The sequence below is a fragment of the Rhamphochromis sp. 'chilingali' genome (genome assembly GCF_963969265.1).
Source record: "Rhamphochromis sp. 'chilingali' genome assembly, chromosome: 13".
NCBI classification, from domain to species: Eukaryota; Metazoa; Chordata; class Actinopteri; order Cichliformes; family Cichlidae; genus Rhamphochromis; species Rhamphochromis sp. 'chilingali'.
In genome coordinates, this window is record NC_137940.1 from 27,886,526 (window position 1) to 27,912,522 (window position 25,997).

The window sequence follows — 25,997 nt, forward strand, 5'->3', positions numbered from 1 at the left end:
AGAATATGGGTGTGGCCAAAGTCTAGTTTGTCAACGCTCACATGTACGTGTCAATAAAAAAATAAAAAATAAAAAAACTGCCACTATGAAGGACACAATTTTATGCTCCTTGAAACCTTATAAACTGTGTGGTTTCAAAGTTGGATAGTTAACGTTTCATGTTCTTAGTCTTAAACAAAAAAAACAGGCTGGACATAAAATAACTTACATCTAAAGTGCATCCAATATGCAAACCTTGTGTTTGCTGAGCCATCCAGAATCAATCACAGTCTCGTTTTGTTTTGTTTTTTTTCTTTTTCCTTATGCAGAGAAGAAGCTGATTCCTTTCCAAATCTCACTTAGCACTTTACCCTTAACAGTTCTCAGCTTGCCATCTTTGCCGCAATCTTAATACAGCAACATGTTATTAAGAACCCAGGTGCTGTTTGATCCGTCGGACCTCAGCTTGTTATATTCCACCTCTTTGCACACCTCTGCATCCATAATAACGCGTGCATGCTCAGATCTGACAAACATTTCGCATGCATCACTTACACTGGGGTGAATGTATTAGTCAGTGAGTTAGTTAGCTGATGCGATATCTTCAAGGACCCGCGATTAAAAATTGGTGTTTCCATGACAAAGGAGGGCCTCCGCCAGCACCCGTGCATTCATGGCACTCACACACAAATTGAGAAACAATATTCCCAGACATGCTCCGAGCTTCACTTTCTTTGCCTGGAGAGGTGTGTTTGCATGTGTGTGCGTTTGTGTCAGTGCAAGAGAGAGAGAGAGAAAATTTGTGTCCATTTATATTAAAAAAAATGGAGGGTTTTTTTAAAGGTATAATTTTAAGTATACAGTTATACGCAATTGAATATAAATCTGTGTGTACTTGTCATTTTAGTAAAAAGTGATCCTGGAGACATCAACTGGAGCTCGCACTATGACAGAGGCAAATTCTGGCAAATGTTTATATGACTGTCTGTCTCTTTTGTCAGTCTGAGGCCAAACAAAGCAACGGCATTGCAACTGTGAAGTTTAGTTTGACAAGACCAGACTTGAAAAAGACACACAATAACAGAAACAGTAGTGTGGACTCACAAAACTAACTAAAATTAAATAAACACAAGCAACATGTCCTAAGTTTTTGTCAGTTTGGTCAGATTTATTATACCAACCTGCCTGATGAGGATTTGGTGTTTCTGTTTATTGTGACTGTGATGTATAAATGATTAATTTGTTGCAAGTGAAAAATCCCCCCAGAAAAATCAAGGTGAAACAACAGAAGTCAAACTGAAATACAAACAACACAGATCTCAGATCAGACCACATCAGAGAAGTTAGACTCTACAGCGGTTTTCACCAGGAGCGCAGTTTGCTACAATGACATGGACAGAGGCATCGCCGAACAATACCGCCCTTACTTGCTGTGTATTTATAAAATATAAAGTAGTAATTACATGTAGTACATGCTGAAGGACGCTGGCGTGATCCCATGGTAAGATGGTCTCTATTTTTTTTTTTAACTCACATCATAATTATAAATAGATATGAATTCCTGCAGGTGAGATTAACATGCACTTAGAGCTGTCAGAATCTCAGAGCTCTCTCTTTATTTCCATATTTTGTGTGGTGTGAAGTAACAAAAACAGAAGACACCAGCGGCAGAGCGAGATCATTTTTGTAGGGCTGATCTGGCTCAGACCATTCTCCTAGCAGCCAAAGCCATCATAAGGAGATTTTTGGTGCAGTACTGTATATATTTCATCTTGTGACCACCAGCAACCGTTCCCCACCTGCATTTTTCACTAGCAACCAGAAGTTGCTGTAGGGGTTACTATCTAAAGATATTCAACAAGAATTAATGAGACACTGAAACTTCATTGTGTCATCTATTTGCTTAAACCAGGGGTGTCAAACACAAGGCCGGGGCGCCAGAATCAGCTCAGCAAAGACCCCAAACCGACCCACAAGATGGAAAATGTGAAGGAGAAGATTGTTTCCTACTGATAAACACTAAAAATAATTTAATTATAGATAAACAATGACAATTAAAACACAAAAAAAGGTGTTTTTTTATCTACTTTCTACTATAAAAATTTCAATTTCTTGCATTTACTGCAGCAAAGTTTCTTTATTGCGTAGAAAAAGTGAGATGTGCTGTTAAAATTGAATTTCCTTTTCTTATATTAAATAGGATAAAATGTGTTGTGAAACATCTTAAAACTGACAGAGACGGGAGTTTTGCTGGTTCAGCCCACTGCAGTATGAAGTGGCCTGTATGCATGCGGCCCTCAATGTAAAATGAGCTTGACATCCTTGATTTAAAGCATATTATGATATTTGCAGTTTGTTGGGGATAAATAACTGCAGCCATTGTATAGTTTATCTGAGTTTGTGCATTCATATCTTGACTTTAAAGACTGCATCTTCAGCTATGAACGACAATATCTGGTGGCAAAACACGTGCAAATTATGAGTGTGGACGAGCCCTGATTATGGTGGTCGTGCTGCTCAATTTATACGATTTTTGAAAGGACAACAAGTAAGAACAGTGTTTTCATATTAGCCTAAAGATTCATGAAGATCCCTCTTATGCGTAGTACTAGTAGTAACATCTCAATTTTTAATACACTGCCCTACAAAACTGGTGTTTAATTAGATAATAACTTTTCCAGTTATTATTTAGTTATTATTTCCAGGTATTGCCTTATTAAACACCGTAATGTTATCGAGTAATTAAAACTTGCCTACCAGCTAAATCTCCTCAGTAAATTTTTCTCAGTAAAAGAACAGGTAGAGTCACACCCTCCACTACATAAAGAGTGTCTATGCAAGCACACAATAGGAGCAAGGGAAAGGAGCTAAGGACATTCAGCGCGCATACATTATACTATATGTTGTATCACATATAATGTGGTGTGAAGAAGTGTTTGCCCCCTTCCTGATTTCCCATTGTTTTTTGTTTCAAATCATCAAAGAAATTTAAATATTAGACAAAGATAACAGAACTAAACACAAACTGCAGTTTCTAAATTAAAGTGTTTACTATTACAAGGGAAAAAAACTTTGACTTATCTACATAGGATTCCAAAATCTGCTCTACAGGCTCAGGGTAATATAACAGATAATCCCAAATCTATAAACAGCACACATGCACTGACACATACAGAAAGGGGGAAAAAAGGAAAAACATTTATACAGCATCTCCTCAGAGAAAACTCCAGCAAAATAAAAGATGTGGCAAGCTATCAAACTGACAATCACTGGGGAATCCCACCACTTTCAAACAAATAAATATGTGCTTGTGCACCAGTAAACCCTCCGACGTGTACTATCTCACAAAAACACACACACAATTTCACAGGCGCATTGACATACATGTGAAACACTGTTTTCCTGAACAGCTGGGTACAGTAGACACAGTAAATTTGCCCCATTTGAGCTAAAACTGAGATTTCATCTAAAGGGGAAGCACCACGCTCCTCTATTGCCCGCAATTACTGGGGTCTGGAAGCAGAGTCAACAGCCACAGTTTTATAGAATCGCATTGTCTAGGAGGGAATCAGCCCCTTTTCACTTCTGGTTTGAGCTAAGCGCTGCTGGTCTGGGCTTCAGCAAAAGACACTTAAAGCTATCATATTCTGAAAGAGAGCAAAAAATGACTTGAGCTCCTTTTGGAAAAGGTTTTTATGCAATTTGCTGAGAGACATCCTCTGCGTTCTTTTTCATGTAATACTTTCTCAGAGATCAAACAGACACCTTAATCCTAAGAACACACACAGGCTCGTGCTTGCTACTTCACATGGTAGGGAGAAAGCCTATACGTTCAGTTTGTTTGCAATTTTCTTGTGTGTTTGTGTGGTTCATGCGGGCCATTTTTGTTCTCTGCAAGCTCCCTCGTATTGCCATTATACATCACAGCAGAGCACCAGCGAATGGTTGTGTCAAAAAGGCTGCCTTCCTCTCCGCCATATCTCATAGTTACCTCCTCTAACCAAATTACCCCCAACCCCTGCTTCACCCGCCCCCTCATCCGTTAGACACTGAGAGATGAGTTTCAGAAAACAGCTGCCTAAAAAAAGACAGCAGCCATGTCCAGTCGCATCTCAGAAGAAATGAGAATAAATGAATAAATTCCACAAAGAAAGATCCCAGCTTTTCTGCAGAAGCTCAAAACCCATTTAGAAGAAGAGTGATATTTTCCTGTTGCTTATCAATTTTACTACCATTTACTATAACATTTATAGCCAGTTTGTGAATGCTTTTACGATCACTGAAAATCCTCCTGCACACAGGGAAGCATGAAGCAGCGCCTTTGTTCAAAGTAAACAGAGAAATGCAAGCAAAGTTTCCCACTGTAACGCAGAGGAAAAGCCTGCCTGTTCATTCATGAACGCTTTAAGAATCAACAATCTGTTGAGAAAACAGGTGGAGACCACAATGCATTTTGATCTCTGCGCCATCTGATGTCAATGTGAATATCGTAATATATCACTTTAGTGAATCTTCCTTTAATTCAATCCAAAATGCTGCAAATTCTTACTGGATCAAATGCTATATGGGACATCAGAATGTGAACATCTGGGGCCAATCATACATCTGATTGATACAATACATCGGTTAAAATAAAAACAGAAAATACACTTGAATGCACTGTTTTCAAAATATTCTTGGAAATAATTCATGGAGACTGACCATTATATTTGCAGAAGCACATATTTGCCAAAAATATCAGTATCAGGATTTATTTTGGCCGATAAAACCAATTTAAAAAGTAAAGAAGAGATAAGAAACACCCTTCAATAATATAATAAATGCTGATGTTGCATAGGTTGGCCACCAGAGGGAGCTTTGCAACACCTGTTTGCACCACAGAGTAATCCACGATGATTTTGAAACTATATAGTCATTTTATCATAGTAAAGACGTGTAAATAACTACATATATCACATGTTATTGAAATCTATGTTATATATGTCTGAAAGGAAAAATAATTGGCTAATATATCGGATTTATAACTCACTAAATACCGTTATTGATACCGGCCTTAAAATTCTGGGTTTACTAAATAGTTTTTTCACCTTTATCCAAAAATGACGAATGTCATACCAGGTTTCTGTCCTAACTGTCTTTAAGTGAACAATGCAACTTTAAAGCTGACAGTGTACTATATTTCTCATGCAGAGCTTGAGAGTGACATGATAAACTGGGCTCACTGGTAACATTAGCAGGTAGAGTACTCAGTGTAAGGCAACAACAGCTTGTGGCTCAGCCGGGGCTATGACCTCTACACACTGTAGTGGGAGGGAGGGAGGAAGACGTGAAGAGGCCAAAAGAGAGATAATGATGGATGGCCAGGGGAGAAAAGAGAAACAGCAAGAAAAAGAAAAGTGCATCAGACAAAGCAGGCTTCAGTTCAAAACATCAGCCTTATCTGAACACCTTTACCTGCCTTTGTCATGCTCTAAACACCTCAGCATATCCTCACACACATGATTAGTTAGAGGTTATTTAGTTGAATTAACGCTTTTAACTGTGAGACTGCACTTTCAAAGACATGAGCACAGCTGCCAATAATTGTGCTGATATATTAAATACAGAAAAAGCAAAAGGAAAGAAAACAAACAAAAAAAAAAAGACTTACAAAGCCGCCATCAAGCTCTGAAACACTGACAACATGAAAACACACTTGTTTTGCATCCTTTTTCTGCCCCAGTGTCAAACTTCTAAAGGTCTACACAAAAATTTGGCCACTTTAATTCGTAAAGACTATTTTTTTTTTTATCTTTAACTAGACCGATACGGTGGAAAACACTTGGAAATGACACACAGTAGCTTATCTTACAAAGACATGTAGTAAATACAAAATTTACAACTATGGTGCAACATTTTCAACCCTTTAAGCAGTTTAGAAGAAGTCTTTTTGAGCTATGCCAAGACTTTGTTATACAAAAAAATGAAAAATTTACCTTAATGTTAGCACTTACAACGAGCCAGATCATATAAAAAAAAAAATGCAGGATTTCAGTGTAATTTTGAATAGGATTCATTCCAAAGCACAGATTTTAGCTTTTTAAATCACAAAGATCAGCTCACTAGGTACTTCGAACTTTATATTAGCTCAGCAACTAAACAAGCAGCGCAAATACAGTCTACACATGCTGCATTTTTACCTGCAAATGATCCCAGTGCATCTGACAACTGACCGCAGAGCTCACTCCTACAGGAAAGCGTTCGGCTCAGTTGGCACAAAGCCAACACGCCCAAACAACAAAAGGCACAAAAAATATGAGTGGCTTTAGGAAATTACATTTGGCCAAAAATATATGACACACAGTGGAAAACTCCATGGCGATTATGATTGATTCCAAACTCTTGACCAGAAAAAAACTCAGCTGACAGAAGAACTGTACTGCAAATACAGCCGAAATATGAGGAAGCATGTTTCCCAAAATTACTGAATAAATGTAATCTCAAGCACTTTATCTGCAGCACCGCTATTTGCTCGAACAGTAAATCTAGTGTGTGCAGCCCTCTGTTTTACTATTTATTGATCAAATCTTATTCGTGGGATTTGTAACTGAATAGATGTTAATCCTTATTCATTCTTCCTCAGCGGGTACTTCACAAATACTCGTATGTATTCTTTTTTTCTTTTTCTTTTTTCAGCTGGTGATAAATAAAGAGCTAGGTTGGGGGAATAAAAACACAGGGGTGAATGATGGCTTCATGCTGTCACACGCCAGCAAAAAGGACAGAGAAGAGGGTCCTATCACATCGCATCACAGTCAGCTGCAGCCACACCCGCCCTCAGAGCATAAACCCTGCTGCTGAGCAAGGACAGGAGAGGTGAGGAGGGTGGTATCCCCTTCTGTTATCCTCCTTCTTCTATTAGTCTCAACTCTCCAAAATGTCTTATTTCAGCTGTATCTCATTGCTCATCCAGCTTGCCTGTCATCCAGCCATTTCCCTCCCCTCTTCGCATGCTGCAAGTCTCCCAGATTTGGCCATGACAGGGATTTGTGGGGTGGATCCCAGTCTCAGGACAGCGCTTGCAGAGTATAGTTTGGTTGGCGGTTTGTGTGTGAGTAGGAGTGGGTGAAATGGAAAGATAGAAAGAGGATTAGAAATGAACTGTGGAGATAGAGCACAACCTGACAATAAGTCCCTTCTCCCCAGTGTGTCTGTAGTTGAGTGTCAGCTTGTGTGAAAGAGAGAGGCGAAGGATTAGCTTGTGAGAAAGGAATCATTTCCCTTTGTATTCCAAGTGATGCTGTCAATCACTGCACTGTAAAAAGGAGCACTCACTGTGTGTGTGTGTGTGTGTGTGTGTGTGTGTGTGTGTGTGTGTGTGTGTGTGTGTGTGTGTGTGTGTGTGTGTGTGTGTGTGTGTGTGTGTGCGTGCGTGTGTGCGTGTGTGAGAGAGAGAAAGCGAGAGAGGGAATAGGTTGGTAGCTAAAAGAATGTTTTGGATATGGCCATAAAAAAAACCAATAGTCATAGTCTGACAGCAGAGCTATTTTAGCATTTATCTTTTGCTCCTTCATTTCCATTTGATATAGTTAATACACCTTGTGACTAAATGGCACCATGCATTTCAAAAATAAATAGCGACATCGCAGTAAAGGAGACCTGTGCAGCACTTACACAAATGCAAACATAAATGGTGGACTAGGAAATTGTTTAACCTCATTCTTTATTGATCACTGATGGGATTTTCTTTCCCCTTTCCACAGAGGCCAGGGGTAAGGGCTGGCTATGAAAGGAGCTTGACGTGTGGGGGTTGACGGACACTTCAGCCGAGCAGATTTGTTTTAATCTGATGATCATATTCAATATACTGACAATCGTTTAAATTTAAAGTAACTGATCGGGATATAAGCTTTCTAGCTGTAAACATTTCAAAAAAGCAGAATTTAATTGATTTATGATGACAGGGTTTTTAAAAATATACTATCTGCTTGCAGTTTAACCAGTTCTTTTATCTAGTGCTCAAAAAAATTAAGGGAAGTTATTTTTTGGTGTAATTTTAAATCCAGCCTTCATGAGTTTTTCCTGGTAGTTTGAAGGTTCTGCACTGTATCTTAGCTGTTTCTAGGACTGTGCTCTTCTGGACAGAGGCCTCTAATGTTGTGGCTGGAATCTGCTGAAGCCAGTCTTCCAGTATTTGGGTTAAAGATCCTAATGCTCCTTTACCACTGGGACCACCTTGGACGTTAACTTCCACATTCACTCCAGTTGTTCCTTGAGCCCCTGGTACGTCTCTGTTGTCTTGTGCTCCTTATTCCTGATGTTGCTGTCTGCTGGGATTGCCACAGTTACAGATGTGGTTTCACCACTATGTCTGCTTGGTTGGCCAGTAGCTACTTGGCTGTCTGGAGCTTGAAGTCTCACGGGACTTCAGTGCTTGTCACATTTAGCCCCCTTTGATGGTGTCTCCCATCATAAATTGGGGAATTCTAGTCTGTATGCAGCACAGATGTTTGTGTACACTGTCCCAGCGACTTGATTGTGCCTTTCAGTGTTTGTGGTCCCAGTCTGCATCATATATCTTGCTACTGTATGCAGGACTGTCTCTGGGGCCCCGTTACATAGTCTGCAATTTGGGTCCTGTTGGTTGTTGGTAGACTTCTGCCTCTGTGGATTTGGTGTTTAGGCGCTGTTCTTTCTCTGCCATGAAATGAGCCTCTGTGCTGTCCTTTAGGCCGACATTTTCTATCCACTGGCAGGATATCTTGATGTCAGCCACTGACCTTTGTACATCTTTAGCATGGTTCCCACTTGTTTGTGGGATACCCAGATACTTGAAGCTCTCCTGTATACCTGCTACTCTGCCTTCTGGTAACTCCACACCCTCAGTCCAGATTACATTTTCTCTCTTTGCAACCCTTAGGCTACACTTATCCAGTTCAAATCACATTCCAAAGTCCTGGTGAGATGGATCAGTGACTTAGTGCCTCAATCATTCCTTTGCATATAGCTTGATGTTATCTACTGTATGTACAGGAGACCACTTATGGTCACTTTACTCCTGAATCTATATCTATATTCACATTTGGGCTTACGAGGCTGAGGCCTAAATATCAGGGACAGTGCATCACGTTGGTATATTCCATACTTGATGGCAACTTGTGCACTTGCCTTGTAATTGTCCTCTAGTGATGTCCCACTGAGTTTCTGATAAATATTATTAGTGCACTATTAACCTTGTACAGTGCCAAGGACTCCAATATTCATGTGTGAGGCATTCAGTTGTAGGCGTTCTTGAGGTCAGTCTAGGCAGTGCTCAGGTGGACTGCCTGGTTTTAAAGTCCTTGCATATGCTTTATCGACCAGGACCTTGTGGTTTGGCCTTCTGGCACTTTAGACCCCATGCCTTTCTGAGCTATGCCTATGTCTTGACTCATGTCTACTCAGCTTGGTTGCTGCAATTGCTGAGGGGAACTTCCATCTTGTGGAGAGGCAGATAATTGGCCAGTAGTTTGATGGTGTCGTACCCTGGATCAAGATTGTTCTACTCTGTGTTAGCCAGTATAGATAACTACCTACTGTTAGCAGCCCTGTTATTTGTGCTGCCAGGTAATCATGGAGTGCTTCTTTAAGATTCTTTAGCCAGTAGGTGTGGAGCTTGTCAGGTGCTGTCCAGCTCTTCAAAGATTTATTGTTGGATGTCTGGCTTTGTGATGTTGACTGGCTCTTGCTCTAGGAGGTTGCTGTGGTCTGCTCTGTGTGATGCATCTTTCTGTCAGATGTTTTTCTAGTAATGCCTGGTTTCAGCTCTGGGTACGTCTGTTCTTGTGCTATTTTTCCCTTGTAGCTGAGCGATGGATGATCGGAAAACAGGCAATTTACTCTTTTGGCCTCTGCTTCTCTGGTCTATCACTTTAGCCAAGTGGCCAGAGCTGCAAATCTTTCTTTTTTTAGAGCCTCAGTTATGAACATCTTCTTGCACCTCCTTTTCATCCAGGACCTACTTCTCAGGACACCTTTCTGCACGTCATTTACCCAAGTAATATCCTTGATTTTGGATTCCAGCCCTATATTCTTAATGGGGGGCTTCCTCTATGCATAATCATATACTATTATTAATGTGTCAGTGGCATATACAGTTCAGTAAATAATTCTTTGATCTCCTGCAGAATTTGTAAGCTTGCGCTTACAAAGAAATGATCAATCACTATATTTTATGGCAGTCTAATTTTAATGGGGAGCACCAACCAAAAATCCAGAAAAAAAAGCACATCAGATTTTGGCCAAGATCTTCATCCTCAGCTTATGCCAAACATCAGAATTCTTTGAGTCAAAGAGCGTGACTCAAATAACCACTCATTGCAGTCAAGGTTTGTGTGTTTGAGAAGAGCATCTCTTATCTCTTCATGTTGAACCTTGAAGTAGATGGCCTACAGCAGCAGAGCACCACGCTGGGTGCCACTCCTGTCAGCTAGAAACAGGAAACTGAGGTTACATTTCTCATGGACTTGCCAAAACCGGACAACAGACTCTGCCTTATGTCAGTGCTTCGGGGTGCTAGTGGTGGTGTAATGGTGTGGAGGGATATTTTATTGGCCCACTCTGGGCCTCATTGTACCAACTTAGCATTGTTTACATGATGTGTTATCTAACAAGATAACACATCATGTCACAAAGCTAAGATTCACTCTAATTGGTTTCTTAAACATGACAGTGAGTTCACTGAACTCACATGGCCTTCACAGCTTCCAGATCTCAATCCAACAGAGCACCTTTGAGATGTGGCAGTTTTATAATATAATGCAAGTAAAAAAAATAAACTAATAATAATAATAATAATAATAATAATAGTAAATAAAAATAAACAATAGGGCGTTGGGGGAGAATTTTTCTGAGATTAGAGTCAGAAACTTATGAGAAGAAAGAAAACAATGAATGGGTGGAAGGATTTTGCTTGATACACAATCCATAAAAAATGCACTCTACCTCATCAACAGTGACTCCATTTGTCATTCCCTGTTTGAATTAGTGGGTTTAATTTCACTGAATCATTTATATTATTTTTCTTGGAAATGTTAAATATGAGAGTACGTTTGACTTTTCTTTCCTTGGTAATTTTTTAATTTTGTTTTTAGCCATGAACTTACTTGTTTAAGCTCGAATAATACTCATGAGTAATGACAAAGTATTGCTTTTCTCTCACATTCTCTGCCTTGCTCTGTATTATCTGTATTGATAATAATAATAATAACAATAATAATAATGATGATGACGCTTTTGTTGTTATTCCATCTCAGATGTTGTTTAAACTTCTTTTTAATCCTATTAAAACCTACAGCAGCTGTTGATAAGGTGCATGACCCTGTCCCTGATTCAGAGGATGCATTCAGCCTAACAATGCAGTTGCCAAATCTCACACAGTGCTTTACATGGTCAAGGTCATCTCAAAGTCTCCATTACATCTTGGCAAACAGATTACATAATTGTAAGGCAGTATCCAAAGCTTTCCCTGTACATGTTGGCAGATGATCAGTCACAGTGATCAAAGCACTAGATGTGTTTCTTTGTTTTTGCTGCTCCACTCCAGCCCCCACAGAGTCAGTTATTAGAATACAATATATTATTATATAATATATTACATATGCTGGTACTGTAACAATTCCCGAGATCCTCATACACTGGCAAAAAACCCCAAACCTAACATGCTGGGAGAGAAAAAGTGATTATTTTTCTCTTGCAGAAAACAAAAACAGGAAGCCTTAGTAAGATGAGGAGGGTGTGAGTTTCTGTTTTGAGGTGCGATTCTTGCCGCTTAGCTGCCTGCTGCACCAAGCAAAATGTTTTTTGAACTGTAGATACTGTATGCCGACAGAGATGCAGACAGATAGACAAGATCTGTTTCGTTAAGGAACATGCAAACTGAAAACCAAAATGAGAAGGCACAATCCAACTAATACAAGCAGGCTGGCAGAAAACGCACACGCACGGACAGGAACTGTAAACATATATTATCTATGCTCGGTCAGAGTGTGTGAGCTTCTGGATGCAAGTAAGTGACCTCGGATTAGTCGAAACAATAAAAAGCCACAATTCTTCAAGTTAATTAAGACAGCCCCGTTCTCTATTCCTTCTTTCAGAGCACTGAGCAGGTGGTGATGGTTATGTCGTCGCTGTTGTTCTTGTTCAGGTTTGCGCACATTAAGATTCTGTTGAGCTGTGCTTCCCCCCCACCCCCGAGTTACTCTCATTTTCCTCCCTCCCCCACACTCCCTCCTGTCTGTCTCTTTCTCGCTCGCTCTCTCCCTCTCTCTCATGTTGTGTTTTGTTTGTGAGGATTATGTGGGGAAAACTTCCAGACAAGTGGAAGCTTTAAGACTACAAAGCCACCTGTGTGGTGGCTGGGAGGTAAAACAGTGTGGCCGCTGGAGACTTGGGTCAGGTCAATCAGGGGAGGCAGGCAGAAGGCTTATTAAGATGCTGAAACAAGTAAAGGATGTCTCGTCCTGTTTCCAAGATCCTCCTCGGAGGCTGCTGGGACCTACAGAACTGCCGATGTGGCCAACATCGATCAGCTTCCTGCAGCCTGTGGAGCTGGCTGGCTAACTGAATGTCTGTCAAGCTGATGGTGGCTGTCCAGCAGGCAAGAAAACATTTCCAAAAATGCTCATTTCTTCTGAATTGCATTTTTTATTATTCATTTTTATTGTGCTTTCACTTAGCTCGTCTTAACTTGATGGTCAGAATTCAATTTAGTTTTATCCCTGCATTTTTCTCCTCGTTGTAAGAAACTGGGCGTGACAGGCTTAATTTGTTTATCTTGATCCTGAAATGCTCTTTGTCCAGTCAAGTGGTACAACTCTGGATCATTGTCACTGCCTGAAATGACATGCCTGATTGCTGACAGCCTATCCCAGCTGTCATAAGGTGAGAGAAGCGGTCACCCTGGACAGGTCGCCAGCCCAGGGCACATAATGGAAACAGGAAATCCCAATACCATTAGCCATATTGGTTCTGGCTCCAGGAGGCTTCACTCTTGCACTGCAGCCCTGAACTTCACCTGGACTTACCTGGCGGCGGCGCATGTGAGAACACAAATGTCTGAGGCAATTTCTAACTGGCAAACTCACTAATGCAAAGTCCAGATCATGTTGTATTGCTTCAAAGAGGGAATAGCACAGCAAATTTTTCAGAGACACAAAACTCTATGTATAGAGTTTGCAGAACAATATGATAATAAAAGTTAGAAAACAGGTTTCACCAGAGCAACTAATGAACTTATGCTATGATAATATATATTATGGATACACTTGTGATTTTTATTATGATAACTCCTGTTTTGGGTCTGTGAACATCTACCTTGTGAATCAGTGGAACAGTTCTGCTTCGGCTGTTGAGTTATGGCAGCTAAACTTTACCCTTAAAAAAATTCTCCCATAGATTTCCACTCGGGATTCACTGAGTGCCTCGTCTCTCTCTTAAAATGTCTCCAACGAAGTGCCTTATTTCATCCCCACTGCCACGTCATTTGAGCTTATTTTACCAGGTTTCGGCATATAAAAATAACTCTCTGTAATCATGACATCACAGAGGTGATTCCCTTAAAAATCACCTGGGGTTCCACTGCGTTATTTTCCTCGGTGAATCCTGTTATTTCAACCACTCGAACAAACCTAGAGCTCCGAGGCAGCCAGCGCTCTGTGAATGACAGAGAGTGAGGGGAAAGGACGGCAAGGGGGCTGGTTAAGTGCACTGAGTGAGTGGCAGTAATCACAGCTCTGGTAAAAGCACTCATTTGCTCTGTGTTGCATTCCTTAGAATGGGCCTCCTCTCCATCTGATTCTAGCTCTCTTTCCCTCTGCTTCTCTCTCGATCTGATAATAGCTCTAGATTGAGTAATTGTGTGTTTGAGTAGCGCTACACTGTAGGGTGGAAACCTGCAATCAGATACTGAGAACACAGTTCTCTCTCTCTCTGTCTCTTCATTCATACCATGCCTCAGCAGTCTGGCCTCTCCACACCCAGCCCTCCCTTCAGCCCTGCAGTTCCTGCAGGGCTCACCCCTATGCTTCGTTTTTTTTCTCCCTCTCTTTCTACACACAGCTTAGTCTACACAGCCAGCGAGGGCCGGGGTCAATAACAGCTGTGCGCCGTGCTGTAATTGATGTCATCATTTCAATTTGAGCTGATTACAGTTGAGAGCTGCTTATCGTGTGACCCGGGGTGGAATAACATGCTGTAGGGCCCAGCGAGCTGTCACGCCTGACCAAGCTTAACTGCTGGACTGGATGGATGGATGAGTTGGCTCAGCCCAGGGCTTCCTTCTCTATTGACTTCTAATGCAGAGGTAATGACTGAGTGCATTACAGGGGCATGGCTGGCGCAAGTGTCTGTGTCGCTGGCATTTAATAGTTCTGGGGCTATTATTGTGATAGGCCTTCCCCTCTGTCAACACTCTCTCAGATGATTACCCCTCAGTTGGCACAGAGCTGGGTGCATGTGAGTGTGTACTCCCATACTGTATGCATGTGTGTGTGTGTGTGTGTGTGTGTGTGTGTGTGTGTGTGTGTGTGTGTGTGTGTGTGTGTGTGTGTGTGTGTGTGTTTAGAAGCTAAAACTTTACCATCTTTAATACTTAAGGTAGAACAGTAACAACGTCAGTTGCATTGAATTAATACAATGATGTATTTTTTCATAGTATGTAGTATTTGCAAGGAATGTGCCAACTCCAAGCATCCACCCACAGAAAATAAATAAATAAAACACCTGTCAGTGCTTTGGCATTTCTCCTTGCAGTTCATATCTGAGTCTTTTCAATGAAAACACCAAAATAACACTGCCGCCTTCCGGCATTCCTGCTGTGTACTAATAACACACATGAACAGACTGCGGCACACAGCCACGCATAAATACGGCACATTAGAATCTAGAAAGGGCTACGCCTTCAGGACTAATTATCTGCTAATATAATTATAGCCACTTTATGAAAATACTACACATAAAATATCTTCTAGTTAGTAAGATCTTGAGCTTGCTGTTAACACAAACAGCGGGCACTGCCCTTAACCCCCAACACCACTTGTGCGATCAACACTTAGGAGCAGAGCTGCTGCTAAAAACAGACAAAGCCCGCTCACTAAAGGAACACTGCCTCTTACTGTCTCCTTCCTTTTTGCCGGAGCTCTGAATCTGTGGGTGTTGGGGAGCCACATTCTTTTTCTTTCTCTTTCTCTGTCATTTCCCTGACTCTTTTAATACCTTCATTAGGAGGGCTCTCCTGTTTGCTGCTACCGCTGCTGGCCAAAAAACACGAGACAGAGAGAGAAGTGAGGGGTGGAGACAATAAGAGAAATGTGTGCAGTAGTTTTTGTCATGCAAAGAGGTAAAGATGGTTCAGATTAAAAAAATTTTTTTTTTCATTTTACCATTTGCTTGAGCATTTGACTGAATTGCAAAGGTGTGTTTTCTGTTGTGTTTATGAGGACCGACAAGGTATGCAACATATATCCTATCTGTGGAAATGTGGGTTCTGTTATCCAGGTGTGTATCCACCTTGATTTTAGGAGAAAAAGCCAAGATGACAGGTAACTCACTTCCTCTGTTAAAGCCTTTAGGATCGCTTCTCATACTCCCAGATTTTTGGCCTACCCAGACCCTCTGTTCCCACAGTAGACTATAGCTGACACCCCATTTGTCACAACATGCTGATTACCTGAAGCAGAAAGCCTCAAACTGGAGATAAATATCTGCATTTGCCACGCTGCAGTCGCAGATTATATTTGTCTGCTAGTAGGACAAAGCATTCATTTCTCAATCTACCACAGTTTAAACATTATTCAAGCATTATCTGCTTTGTGACACGATTTGCTGCACAGTCTTGACATTACGGTTGGAGCTCTACCTGTAAACGGCTGTCTAAATATTCCACCGGGAATACTGACATATTTCTGATGGAATATGTCGATATTCCAGGTGGGGTATGTGGATATTTCACACTTTCAGTCATTTTACTCCATCATCTCCTGTCTGTCCATAATTTTTTTTTTCTCTCTCCCTTCTTTTTATAAGATTCTTCTTGTCTTTACAAGCTTTCTCTTTAGTTGTTGTGTGTTCGCATTTATGCGTGCCAAACTTTAAAGTTTAGAATGAACTGCTGCAGTGTAATCCTTGACCATTTCAGCCTGTGTGGCCACTTGAAAGACAGGGCCACTTCAAACTTAATAGTGTGCATAGAGCGCTCGCTCTGATTATTTGGTCTCATAAGCGGAGCTCATCGAAAGCAGAATTTTATAAAAACTTAAAGAAAAGCATTACTAGGAAAGAAAAATTAATTTATATGATGTACAAGCCTCCCAAGTGGAAATTACTGCATCTCTGGCTGACAGTTTACAAAGCTACCCTGTGTCAGTCCTCAGAATCTCAAGGTGAGAACGTTTTAATGGATAATTTTGTAATCCTCGATGTCCTATAACTGCAGGGGAAAAGGAGGTCCTCTGACCCTTGACCTTCCACAATCAGGCCAACACAGTCACAAACACGGCAGGAAAGCCACAAGTATGGCCAATCACTCTCACACATACACATAGACATTAACATGTCTCTATATGGAGTTCCAGTTTCTCACAGTTCATTTGTGTCTCAGAAAGTGTAAGAAAACTCCAGATTTTTGTTGTACAGTTTTTCATAAAACCGCTTTTATCTAAGCAAGTGTTTCTTCCTATTAAGGTCAAAGCTGAACCGTAAGCTCAGAGTGAGAGAGTTTTGTTTTTTGTTAAATAATGATGACAAAATCTTAAATATCCATTTAGCACTTTCTTAACCACTTATCCAAATAAAGCGGAGCGGGCTGAAGCCTATCCCAGCTGTGCTAACACTGGACAGATTGCCAGACAATCACAAAGCTACTATGAAAGCATAGACACACCATTCACAACTACAGCCAATTTAGAATTGCCAGCTAACCTCATTGAGGCAACCAGAGCACCCGGAGAAAACCCGCATAGGCAGAGAGAGAAGATGCACCTCCTGCTCCGAGTGCCAACCACGGCACCACCTCGCCTTCAAATTTGAAATGTAAAGTAAGCAGCAGTCCCCAATATGTCCCTCTATCTTTGCAACAGCACAGCCAAAAAAAATCCTGGAAAAATTCTTCTGAACCTCCAAACTCAAATACCGAATAAAGCCTTTCTGACATGGCTGCAGTCGGAGGGTTTTCCACTCATGCTGCTGCATACGTTAATCAGATAAAATCAAGACTGTGATTCTCTGAATTGTCAGATTTTCCTCCTCTAACAGGGATTATATTTGAAGACACAACATTTTCAAAGTCAAACAGGTAAACCAATAACCTGGCGCTTACATAGCCAGCATGCACAAAAGCATGACCCTGAAACCACAACAATTATGAAGGGAATTATTTTATAAACCTTTTGCTTTTTTTTTTTTACATGAAAAAATAAATATATATATATATATATATATATTTGAGAATTTCAAAGTTAAAAGAGCATTGTGCAAAGAAATGAAGAAATGAAGCTTGATGTTTTTACAGCACCATAGTTGTATTTAAATTTCATTTAGAATGACAAATGCATGCATGCACACACACACACACTGCTCAGTTCTCACCATCTATGGTATTCTGCCCCATTTTTGCCTTTAAAAGAATTTAAGAGGTTATTATTATTATTATTGTTAGCTTTGGTTTAAGTTGTATTTTTTCATTTAAACACTACCTTTTCCTTTTTGTAATCGCTCTTCCCTTACCACACTCCTGGGTCATAGCCAGCTAAAGGTTCTTGGTTGTGAATGACAACAGAGGGCAGAAGACACTCTAACCAGGTGTCTGGGTCAATAAAAAAAGAAAGCGGAGGTATTATTTGGTATTTATTTATTTATTGTCATTGTCAAGAACAATGAAATAGCTGGGCAAAGATGTCCTGCGCGGCTCTTCTGGCTTTAAAAAAGACGGATGTGGGCACAGCTAGGCAGAACTTGGCTGTATTTCTTGGCATGGGAGATAGGTTGTAAGAATTGATTAGTAATGATGTGAGTTGTTCAAGGGCAGAGAGAAACAAATTAAATCTAAGCAGACAGCCTCACGTGATTATTAAAAAGGCTTTTTCTTCTCTTTTTCTTTTGACTCTTTCACGTGTTACCTACAACGCTGACATCAATACTGCAAAAGAAGATACGATTTTTAAACGATTCTTAAGCCTGTCTTGAGAAGTCTTTTCATTTAGTTTTATACTCCAAAACACTTTGTGTCATTACTTGAGGGCTAAAATATATTTTAGTGCATTTCAAATCTATGTATGTTTTATATTTTATGTATACTGCTTACATTCTTGAGTTAATGTGTAACTGAAAAGCAACAGGACATAAAAGTGGACGGATATTATTTTTTAGTGAGGAGACTGACAGACAGATATGTGGATACTGAACATATCACAGACAATGCGTATGAAATACTGCAATATAATATCCACTTTTGGTGACAAAAAATATTATTCAACTTATTTATGATTATGCTGAGTCTCTCATATCACTTGATTATGATAAGAGAAAGTTCTTGGGCTGGTTTAATACCTAAAAGGTCCACACAGACGTGAGGGGCAGCACACAAATGCTCTAGTCTTTCCTTACATGCTGAAGAAGAAGAAGGATGCCCACAAGCACAGGAAAAAGTACACATGGCACAGCAGAAACTACATGAGGAAGATGGTGACTAGTGCTGATGCCCCGATTCACTGGCAAGAAAAGGCAGTAAGAGTCAGCTATGTAAGTATTTTGCATTGTTACCCTGAAATAGACATTAGAAAAGATGTTCATGCAGGATAATTAGATATAATGGCTTAAACTAATGTAATGAAATAAGGTTGGTTTAACGTTAGCGGGCTACTCAGCAACAATCCCAGCATTTCTGTCTGTGTCCTGTTAACAAAATGTAACGTTAAGCTGTCGAATAAGCAGTCTGCCACCACAATGTCGGTGATGTAAGATGAATAATCAAATTAGTGTTCATCTAAAATCACCAAAATTAGTAAATTGGTGTGAAACTGGATATTCAGAATTGTGTACTTCTTCTGGTATCTGTACCAACGACTAAATTTCTGGTATGATGACGTCCCTGTGAGTTACTACTGTTTATAATACCAGTGGAGTGTTCAGGAATTCATCCATGCAGATTAGGGATTTTTCTAGTGACTAATTTATTAGTCGTTTAAACAATAGAAAAAAATGTGACTAGTTGACTAGTCTAAAAGACAGAAAACTGTCAGACTGAGCAAACTTTAAATGGAGGTAGTTGCACACTAAAGGAACCTGTGTAGTTTGTATTTAGGATATATAGATATATATATACGATTAAAGATGTTCCTCGTGAATCAGATCATGTTTAAAATGTTACTGAAACGTGCTAACTCACTATAGCAGTGCTAGCAGCAGTAGCTGTGGTTTATTTCATGTTAGCAGCCACACGTTGGTACGGAATATGGTTACATGCCCCTTTAGCTGCTTGATTATATCCCGGTTTATCCTGATACACCATACAGCTGATCCTATTTTACATCGAACACTGCAAAGAGCCCAAACAACAGCACTGTTAGTACAGATGTCGCCTTTTTCCTTTCCTTTCCTCTAACTTCACTTCAGACAAAGTGAGTGAGAGATGCTTGTTTTATGCAGGTGTAGCGCAAAGGCAGTCCACCTATACCTGCAGAGAGTGTTTTCTGTCAATGTGGGCAGTGTCACAAGTATGTGGTACAACCAGTTTGTGGTCCACTCTTGGTCTGTTCACCAGCCGCGAAGAAGAGCGACGTTATAACATGCAAAGATCTGAAACCGAGTGTTCAAAACACTTAAAAGTGTCCACTGCAGCCACTCTCTGTGCTTTTCATGCTGTATTTTTGATTTTTTCATCACTCCCTTCACTTTTCTGCTCCACTTTTTAACCACTCAGCATTCCACCAACACATAGGTTATCCATGCCCAGCAACATGCAACTGGTATTTTGAAGGACTACAAGGAAGTACGTTTGCAGAAACCCATCTCCATGTCCACACAGAGACACGTATGCAAACAGACACATTTGTGGGACCATAAATTGCACTAGACGGACCTGCCATGGTCTAGTTGACTATCACATCCTGAATGTGGATAACATGGGATTTTGTTCCCCATTTCTTACTATGGACAGATCAAGATTATATCAAAAAAAAAAATCAAAATCCATGCACACAAGTAGCATGTTTAAATAAAAGAAAGCAGTGCGCTCAACAAACCAATGATCAGCACTGGCTGATCTGTTATGTGTAACCAGCTACACTGCGACAGTAATCTTTATTAGAAATTGCCAAAAGGCTCTGAAATGACAGTCTGGAGCAAGCAGCAACAGCAGTGAGTTGCCACTGGCTGGTGTCAAGCTAAGTGGGCATGTCAGGCCTATGCTGTCCTGGCACCTTGCCTGCTCTCTCAGTTGCTCGCTCAGTCCCTAGTGTCCCCAACCCTAAACGGATCCAGTTGCTGTTGCTCAGCTCCAGCGGGGGGCAGATCTGGCTGACTAACAAACCCTTTTTTCTAATGAGGAAAACTCCTCCCCAAATCTCATCAGCGCCTGTGCAAACCCCCATGTGCATATTTCCTCATATTTGCTTGCCTATTTTCTTCCGCCCCGAGGCATATCTTTCACACTTGTCCATTCCACCTCTTCCCCGAGCACCGGTCTCCATCTTTCTGCGTCGTCTCATTTCGGTTCCTGTGCACAGTTTTCACACCGTCTATATCTCACTTCTCTCCCTTACTGACAGCCATTCACCAACTGTTTGCCGTCTCCTTTCTTTTTTCTCTATTCATCATCAGCTCTATTAAAAGCATTTACAATTTGAGCTCTTTGAGCAACTGTTGTGCAACCAAAATATTTTGTGGTGGCTATTTAAATTTGAATGCTGTTGTAGTGTTAGCGACTTGTCCACACCTTCTGTATCTATGTATTACAAGCCTGCTAAATGCTATTTTAATAGCTGAAGTAGTGATAAATAAAGAGGTTATCTTTGAAACATCAGTAATCCCTCCTTTTCCTCTTTGCATGACTAAACTAAAAGAGGCAAGAGGACAGAGGGATGAAAACATGACTCAGGCTTTTCTCAGGGCAGACCTAGTGTTGAAGCTTGTTTAGAGGACACCAGGCAGAGCAGGATGGTTGACCCCACGAGTGCTTGTGAGGATCAAATCTTTTATGATCAGCTCTATCCATTCCCTTGTGTCTCCTTGTGTCATTTTGTCCACAGACAACTTTTCAGTCACGAGAGAAGAGCACAGGTCACACACTTACCAGGCCATCACAATTGCTGATCGCCACAGTGGCTCCTGGCCTGTCTGTGATGTCACCCACATACAAGCATTCATCGTGCAATGGCTCAGAGTACCGGATGCTGTCGTTGTCATCATGCCACTCCATCTTGGCTCCGGGTGCAACCAGCCTGGCATTGTGGCGCAGACGTAAGTGGAACTCCCGGCCGAAGATGGTGACGTTGTAGTAAAGCCTCTCCTGAGGGGGCACAGCTCCTCTTGGTCCTTCCCACTCATCATTGCCTTCTCCTACCTCCCTCCTCCGGCGCCTACGGGACTGCCCTCCTGCCATGCTGCCAGCCGAGACGGCGTGTGACAAGAAGCGGCCCTCTGCGTCCACACTGATCGGCCTAACCAGTCCATACTCCCCCAGGATGTGCTGCAGGGAGTCTAGGAAAAGGACAGGTAAGTTGGGTGGGAGGGAGGAAGGGAATGAGACAAGAGAAGGTGAAAGATGGTAAAATGCACAAATGTGGGAGGCAGTCAAGAGGGAGAAGTAGAAAATTAAAAAAAACAGCACAAAGAGGAGGGTACGTCATGGGTGAATAATGGGGGATAAATAGTGGGGAAAATCAGGAGTCATGGGAATGGAAAAAAAGAGGTGGGGGGAGGAAAAAAGGGATTAGGAAAATGTCAAGTTTGGCAAGGAATTATTTATTCCTTATTCCAAGCTGCGGTAAGGGTAGCACAGTGATAAATAAAAAGTGAAATCAGTAACCTTTCACACACACACACACACACACACACACACACACACACACACAGCCCCACCCATGAACCTAGAGGCGACCCCCGTGCTCGGCAGTTTGCGTTTGGAAACGGCAGCCTCAGCAGTGCACGCTGCGCTCCTGACACCTTCTGTTGCCCTTCCACCATCAACGGGAAAGTCAGTACAAGATCAAGGTGCTAATTGCTGCTTTATCACGCTGTTATATCACCCACAACCTGCTCAAACCGAGAATAAACAGAAAACCTCTATTAAAAACAACAACAACAAAACTGATCCAGTGGCTCAGATCCCCCCCCCCCCCCCCCCCCCCCCCCTCAGCCGCTTCTTATCAATATGAACTGAAATGCATCTGTAACCACTGTTCTCATGATCATCAATATCTATGATTAAGTGATTATATTTAAACTGTTCGTACAGATAAGTATAAGACACACGTTTTTAACTGATATCAAATGACGATTTCTAAGATTAGAAAGCTCTTTCTCTTTTAGTGACATGTGACACTGACGTTACAGGTGCAACCTCGCAGCGCTCATACACTAACACATAGCCTGCACACACTGAGCCAAGGCCACTTTATGGTGTCAATGCCATTACACAGTCAAACAGTATGTTGCTGTCACCTTGTATATGGTCCCCGGATGCAGATCCACTTCTTTCTTTCTTTATTTTAATATTTAAGTATCCACCTATAACATCTAATTCATAAAGTTTGCAAACCGATAAAAGCCAAACACACAGTGTAAACATTTCTTCATCCTCCATGTTGGAGGAATGATTTGATAATAGTGTGATCAATAGGCTGACATCCGACTCCAGCGTCCTGTGACAGATCGATAGATGCGACAGCGGCCGAATCAGATAATGTTAGGCTACTTCCCTGCGAAATCCGACAGTAAACCGGTGCATCAGATGCCCTCTTACACCCCAGATAAAATTATACCCTGGACAGGGGGGGCAAATCACAACACTGCTTGCACCGCTGAGGGACCTTCGGAAAGTCCCTTTAAGCACCACAGCAGGACACGGGCTACAGAAGTTGCAAATGCGCACCACAATATCATTTGCAACAAAACTGCAAAAGCGTGGCAAAAATGAAACACAAGCAAGAAGCAGGACAGTGCCTCCCCGCTACGATGAGCTTCCACACTTCCAGTGAGCGCGCGAGAGCCCCCGCGCAGCCCAGCTGATAAGATATGATCAGATAAGAAGAACAACGTAAACACTGACCACGCTCAAGTGGACTCCACTCACCAACGCTACTGGCGATGTAAAGGCCGCTGGTGTGCAGCAGAAAGGCCGGTAGAATAATTAGGACAGTATATCCTGTTGAGAAACCCATGGCAGCTCCGAACTGCGCAGGTGAGAGAGTGGGACTCCGGGCTCCAGTGTGGTGAAGTTCCCCGCCTGGCGCGACCAGCCACGCCACGACAGCAACAGCACAGCAGCCCGCAACTAGACTGCCAAGTGCACCGGGAGAGACGGAGCTCTCCTCCCCTCTCTCTCTCTCTCTTTCTCTCTCTCTCCTCCTCCTCTCCGTCGAGGTCTCTCACTCTCGCTCGCTCACTCTTCTTCGCTCCCTCTCTCACTCAACTCTTCTCTTTCCGCTCTGTCTCTCCTTCTTTCTCCCAACTTCTCTCTTGAATTCTGCGTGCTCCCACTTTTTTTCTATTTCTCTTACCTCTGACAACTCTCTGAAACTACACACACACGCACACACAGAGACCGGCCGCCGGGAGTGTCTCCTCTGTGTGATAAGTGAGTGAGCGGTGGCTGTGCTGCGGCTGCACTGATGGACCGACAGACAGCTTCTTTTTTTTTTTTTAAAGAAAAGAAAAGAAAGAAAAGAAAGAAAGAAATGCGCTTCATGGTACATCAAGCGCATGTCACAAACCCGAAGCATTGATTCTTATTTTTTATTTTTTACACTTAGACACCCTTTCCGGGACCATAACTGCTGTTAAACCCTGCACTCCACCGCACTCCGACGAGCTGCGAACCTCTTTGTAAACTTTGAATATTCCGTTAAGCTTTCTTGTTTTCAGTACGCAGCAGCGCCCCGCGTGGTGTGCTGGTAGAAATGCACTGAGTTTTGCAGGGCCCAAGGGTCCAATTTACAGCCAGCGAAAAAAAGAAGAAGAAGAAAAAAGAAAAGAGAGAAAAGAGAAGCCTTATAGCCATAACCTGCATTGCCCTCATTTAGCACATCATTTACCCTCGTTGACCACTAATCTTCAACTGTTGTAAACAGAAATAAGATGCATGACGTGAACTACAGAAACGAGGCAAACCATTATTATTTCAAATTCCTTTTTTTCCCTTTTAAGAATAACATTAAGGAGAGGTAAATAAATAAATCTTTAAAATAACATCAAAATCAATTAATTTAATCTGCTGAGTCGCAAAATAAGCTTTTTTTTAAAAAAATTTTTAAGGCAGCAGATTTATTTATAGTCTTTAGTTTCTATTCATTTTTATTCTTGTGCCAAGATTTTCAAAGCAACAAAAAGCGATCAAAGAGTTCCAAAGATGCAAAACACTGTTTACTTAGTTCCAAATACTGCAAAACACATCAGATTGAAGTGCAAAACAATCAGCGTAATTATAATTGACCGTTCCTCCATGACATCATTAGTTTTAAAATATGATCATCTGACTAATATATGTCCTCCTCAATGCGGTCAAACAGCTTCTAACCTCAAGGGCATGGATTTTGGGGTGTGCTGTGGTGTCCTGCACTGGGATGTTGGCAGCAGATCCTTTGGGTCTTGTGGGACGGCTTCCCGCAGATGCTCGATCAAATTGGGATCTGGGGAGTTTGGAGTCTGGATCAATGCCTCGGGCTCTTTGTCATTTTCCTCAAGCTGTGCATGCCTGGGCTTTTTTTCCCCATATTCCAGCTTCACGCTGCACTTGAACGAGATGGCACAAGTTATTCATTTCACCTTTCAGCGCTTTTGCTGTTGTGGATGATCGTCTAGGTGTGTGTTTTGAGGAGGCTACAGTGATCCTGAGCAGGTGTTAAAAAATGGAATAATTGTGAAAAAAAGAATTACACCAAAGATCAACCAATAAATAAATAATACATCCTAGTTCTTAACTGACTTAACAGACAGTTACTTGTGGGACTCTCAGTACACACAGCTGATTTTTCTTTGTGGAACAGAAAAACATATAGAGGAAAACAGATTTTTACAGAGGTAAAATAATCGGCCTGGATTGCTCTTGGAGTTAAGCCTGTACAGCTGCTTAAAGGTTACACATAACTTCAAATGACAGTATTAATCGTGCAATAGCAGAGATTTCCCACCTGTCTAACAGTAACCCTGTCAGTTGAGAAGGTGCTACTTGCTAGTTTGGAACAGATCTACTGTCCAACAATAAAATACCCCAAACAATCCTAACAATCAGTAGCCTAACCACCAGTTACAGTAGAGGCTTTCTTTCGCTGAGCCCCTCAGGCTGATCCAATAAAGCATCGTGCATAATTAGATGATGGTATTAATTACTCTTTCTGCAGAAGCTCAGTCAGTGTAGTGCTGCTTGGTTGCAACCTAGAGGCAGACAGTTTATGTCAGGTAAATAATGGGAAGCCACAGGCAACTGAAAATTGTACATTTTTAACTTTTAAAAAAGTTAATTGTCTGAGTGGCCTTGCTATTAGCGTCTAAAAATGTAGGTTAATTAAAATAGCTGTTTTCCTGTTGTAACATTTTTTTTATTATAATATTTCAGATAAAAGGTTCTGTTTAAAACTGCTGTGAATCTGCTGCAGCTCTGCTCTAAATATATTGTTACCAAGGTTTTCTTAAATGCGCTTCATTGAGGAAATATACTCAGTATAAAGTAAGTCGACTTATATGATTTTGTGCCTTACCACAAATCTGAAATACGAATGATTCGTCTTCAGCTTTCTTTTTATACTTAACACATATATCACTGAGCCTCTGGCACTGGAGTGAAGTTC

General features: G+C 41.3%; 1 protein-coding gene across 2 annotated transcripts in view; it reads right to left on the minus strand.

The window, feature by feature from the left end:
- Nucleotides 1-23,793, minus strand: part of LOC308408889 (A disintegrin and metalloproteinase with thrombospondin motifs 2-like) — a 152,210-nt gene extending 128,417 nt beyond the window's left edge. For both annotated transcript variants that reach the window (XM_080901332.1, XM_080901331.1), the window contains exons 1-2: nucleotides 23,285-23,793; nucleotides 21,284-21,690 (exon numbers count right to left, since the gene is read on the minus strand). In XM_080901332.1, the coding sequence (XP_080757458.1) occupies nucleotides 21,284-21,690; nucleotides 23,285-23,372 (495 nt within the window). In that variant the 5' untranslated portion in view covers nucleotides 23,373-23,793. The remainder of the gene's footprint in view (nucleotides 1-21,283; nucleotides 21,691-23,284) is intronic.
- Between the last annotated feature and the right edge of the window lie 2,204 nt (nucleotides 23,794-25,997).